Genomic DNA, 4,321 nt, shown 5'->3' with positions numbered 1-4,321 from the left:
GTCCAAGATGTCAGACACTTGTGAGAATCTCTGCATTCTTTGCCATGCAGATTGAATGTAGATCAGGGTTGGTTTGTACATGTGATATACAACTCTCTTTTCTTAATGGATTTTAAAGGTGATCAGTATCTATTGGGCATTACAAGAGTCTGGTCGGATTGCATGCTTGTGAATAGTTTTTCCAAAGGGAAAATTTGAATTCTCCAAATGAGAATCACAGGAGAATAGCTTGGTACCTGGAGGGACGATGGTTAAGTTGTACCTGAGTCAGTTCTGATGAGGTAACCCATATTATGCTGGTGATGAGGGTTTGAGATGACCAGGTATTACAAGAAGACACACTGAGTTCTTGACTATTGCTAGATCAGGGATTCTGGCCTGAGTTTGTTTCTCTGAGAGGTTCAACTTAAGGAATTCTAGACATGGCATGGAATATGACTCCTGAATGTTTTACCAGGTACTTTTGTTTGAAGATCCATGACAATGAGCTTTCAGGCACCACCTACATTCCTGGAACTAGCAATGAAGAATCTGCTTAGCAATGAGGCCTTGGCCATCTCAGTTCTGCAGCAGCTCCCCACAGAGTTCTTCCCATCCCTGTTCAAGGAGGCCTTCAAGTGCAGATATATGAAGATACTGACAGCAATGGTGGCAGTATGGCCCTTTGCCTGCCTCCCTGTTGGATCAATGATGAAGGTCTCTGATGTGATGATATTGCAAGCTATACTAAGTGGTGTAGACATCATGTTGACAGACAAGGCTCACTTCAGGTATGGCTAAGGGAAAATACAATGGGGGTCACTGTGTTACTGGTATAGAAACAGTGGAGTCAATTAAAATTGGGTCAGTGGTGGTTTGGAGGCTTCTGAGGTTCTCCAATTTAATGTTGGTAGAAGTAGAAGACTCTATTTATATTTTAAGTAAGAATATAGTCTCCATACAAAAGTACAGGGTACCTCAGTACAGATGGAGCCCCAGTAGTAACATGAATAGAAATCAATAGTAACTGAGTGGAGAGAAGCTGGAGAAGCATCCAGATGTAGTTCAGGCTGACAGGTGTTGCTAACATCAGAGAAGTGAAATGAAAGCTGGCTTTATGTTGGTTCTCTTCTTTGCTTGTAACACTTCATTATTTCTCCTCCCAGAAGATCGAAGCTTCGGGTGCTGGACCTGAGAAACGTGCACAATGTCTTCTGGGATGTATGGCCTGGAGTAGAAGGTTTAGACTGCTCTAAAGGGACCCAGAGTCAGAAGCACACAGCGAATGGCCATTTTAGATATGCCGTGAGGCGGCTCCTGAAGGTGGTCACTGATTTTGACCTAAGATCCGACCTGGATGAAGAGCAGACATACTTGTTGCACTGGGCCCAGAAGCGAAAAGGTTCTGTGAGGCTGTGCTGTATGAAGATGTCAATCTGTGTGACTCCTTTAGACATTACCATCATGGTCTTGAAAACTTTCCAGCCAGAATACATTGAGGAACTGGAACTATCCACAAACTGGTCGCTGGTCACACTGAGTCATTTGGCACCTTTCTTTGGACAGATGAGAAATTTAAGAAGACTCCATCTAGCACGCATTTACATGAACACCAACAAAGCTGTAAATACCTTGGCAAACAAAGAGGAGAAGTGTGCTGCCAGGTTCATTTCTCAGATCGCCAAACTCAACTGTCTGCAGCATCTCTCCATGAATGGTGTCTACTTTTCCAGTGGGCGCATGAAACAGTTGTTCAGGTAAGAAAGCATAAAGACCTATGCTTCATACCACAGCAAGCTTTCCTCTAGTATAATTGAGGTCAGTGACCACCTGAGATCAGTGTGTCACTGTGAATTTCAGAATGATGGCCTCATTACAACATCTGTCCATAGTCTTGATTCCAAGTTAACTTGTCAAAACCTCAGTTACTTCAATGACCATTTATCAACAGGGTCAAGAGCTATTGTTAGAAAACTTAAGAGAAAATTTTTGTTAGTACATGTATTTGTCGGTCAGATGTAGACTCTGTATATGTTGAGTATACTTCCTTTTAGTCCTGCTAACACTGATGGCAAGGAAAGAGGAATGAGCATAGGGTCCTAAGGTGAGGAAGAGTCATGCCTGTATATGTGTCATGGGGATCTCTGTCCTTATAGCTTTGGGAAAGTAACCTAGTCAAAGATTTTAGGTGCAACCACTGTTCATTTATGTCTCCCCATGGATGAAATGATACTTTGAGGATAGTTTTGGGCTCAGTAGATAGGAAATTGGAGGCAATGGGCTGCTGATCATTTTCATGGATTGATGCACTGAGATCATGGACATAGGATATTTTGAGGTGGTTGGACTCCATTGAATTCTGCATTGCACATGCCAAGAGGTCACTAGAAACATTTGTGAGTAGACTTCCTTGGTTGTGTCCTTACCAGATTTGTCAATCCTAAAGACTTTTTCTTGTAATTGGGGACTGATTTTGGAAGATACAATCTACTGTGATGGGGCCATCCCTGGGCTAGTTGTCCTGTGTTCTCTAAGAAGGCAGGGTTAGCAGCATATGGAGAGCCAACTCATAAGCATCATTTCTGCATGGCCATTCTGTATTAATCCTGCTTCCAGGCTGCTGCCAAGTTTGAATACCTTCCCTGACTTGCCTTTATGAAGGATTATATTAAAATGTCTTTCCATATCATGTGACAGAACCAATCTCTTGGTTTATTTTTTTTTCCCTAGATGTGTGAAGAGCCCTTTGGAGACTCTTTCCATCAGTCTCTGCCAGGTCTCCCTATCCGATTTGAAACAAGTATCCCAGTGCCAGAGATTTTTCCACTTGAAGAACCTGAACCTCTTTGGTGTAGCATTATTTAACTTATGTCCATCACATCTGCTTTTTCTCCTCAAGAATGTAGGAGACACTTTGCAGAGCCTGGAGTTAGAGCACTGCAGGATGGGAGACTCTCATCTCAGTGCCCTCCTGCCAGCCCTGAGCCAATTCCTCCAGCTAACCAGGGTCAATTTATATGACAATGACTTATCCATGCCTATCCTGAGGGAACTTCTCCAAAGCATGACCAACCTAAGCAAGTTGACTGAGGAGTTCTACCCTGCTCCACTGGAATGCTATGCTGAAAGGGGTGGTATCCTAGTTGACAAATTTGCCAGACTATGTCCTGATCTCATGGATATACTCAGATCCAAGAGACAGCCCAAGAAAGTGTCCTTTGGAACAGAATTCTGCCCTCAATGTTTTCAGCGCTCTGTCTATGACCAGAAGACCAGACTTTGTCGTTGTTTCTCATGAACAGGAGTAGGTTGCTCTTAGGTTCTGAGAAAGAAATTCAGAGCATAGGACTTCACTAAGGTGTCCAAAACATGTGGTTTCTATATAATTTGATGCCTCAGAAACAAAATAGCTTGGAACTGTGCCACAAACTAAGACTTGATGAATATCATTGAGATCATGGAGGACAGGTGTCATGTAGAATCAGAAAGATAGATTGACACAAACAAGTGTACATCTGTCAGGATGAGTCTTTCATTGACTTCCCTCTGCAAGCTAATTTTAAACTTATGTTCAGATTAGGAACCTGAAGGTTCTCATCTGCTACCCAACTCTGTCATTTACCTCAGTTTTTCACTCAAAATCAGATGGGCAACTCATTTATATTATGATCATGGAAATTGCAGTCCAAGACCTGTGGTATCAAAATGAACTGCTGTCATTTATGGCATTGTCCTCCTTTCTTTACCTCCCAAACTTTGGTGATTTATGTGCACATTGATGCCAAACTGAACTGATTGGTGAAGACACCATCTCCAATAAAGAATGTTTTGGAGTATGGAGAGAATTACAACCAGGATAATCAGGGAGGAGGCAGTTTGTATACACCAAAGATTGCTGAGAAAAAAATCTTACTTGAGACTAGCTGCACCTGAGCCTAGATATTAAATATCCAGATGTAAGCTTGGCATTTATTTTGTTAAAGGAGTACCCACTCTTGTTATTTACCTCCCTCTCTTTTACTGTATCATTTAATAATAAAATAGTTGTTAAATTGTATTCTATTTCCTTGGTTGTATAACAATATGCACTAGTAGTCTTTTTCTGATTGGCTGCTGTGTTGCTTGCTGACTCATATAACTTAATAACTGGAGAAGGCTCCTAAAATAAAACACACTATAGACAGAACTTACCCTGGAATTTGCTGTGACTTTAAAGTTAGTATTTACTACAAAACCCCTTTAAATTAACACTTTCTAAAAAGAGACATTTGATAGAATTCATAAATCCATCTACACTCACATAATTGGGCTATCACACCTAAGGTCCTACTGTGATCATGTG

The 4,321-nt window shown here is 41.5% G+C and overlaps 1 protein-coding gene across 1 annotated transcript; it reads left to right on the top strand.

The window, feature by feature from the left end:
• Positions 1-645: 645 nt before the first annotated feature.
• Positions 646-3,277, top strand: LOC118576253 (PRAME family member 12-like). Its single transcript, XM_036176573.1, has 3 exons — positions 646-770; positions 1,146-1,736; positions 2,710-3,277. Exons 1-3 carry the CDS (start codon positions 646-648, stop codon positions 3,275-3,277), a joined length of 1,284 nt encoding a protein of 427 aa, XP_036032466.1.
• Positions 3,278-4,321: the final 1,044 nt, after the last annotated feature.

This window comes from Onychomys torridus, unplaced genomic scaffold (assembly GCF_903995425.1).
Source record: "Onychomys torridus unplaced genomic scaffold, mOncTor1.1, whole genome shotgun sequence".
Taxonomy (NCBI): domain Eukaryota; kingdom Metazoa; phylum Chordata; class Mammalia; order Rodentia; family Cricetidae; genus Onychomys; species Onychomys torridus.
Note: the sequence above shows the minus strand (reverse complement) of the source record. Positions and strands in the feature narration are given on the sequence as shown.

Excerpts from the sequence above, each read along its gene's own strand:
- LOC118576253 (XM_036176573.1), top strand. The coding sequence starts at position 646 with ATGGTGGCAGTATGGCCCTTTGCCTGCCTCCCTGTTGGATCAATGATG. Across the intron at positions 771-1,145 it reads ACAGACAAGGCTCACTTCAG|AAGATCGAAGCTTCGGGTGC; the intron begins GTATGGCTAAGG and ends TTCTCCTCCCAG. Across the intron at positions 1,737-2,709 it reads CGCATGAAACAGTTGTTCAG|ATGTGTGAAGAGCCCTTTGG; the intron begins GTAAGAAAGCAT and ends TTTTTTCCCTAG.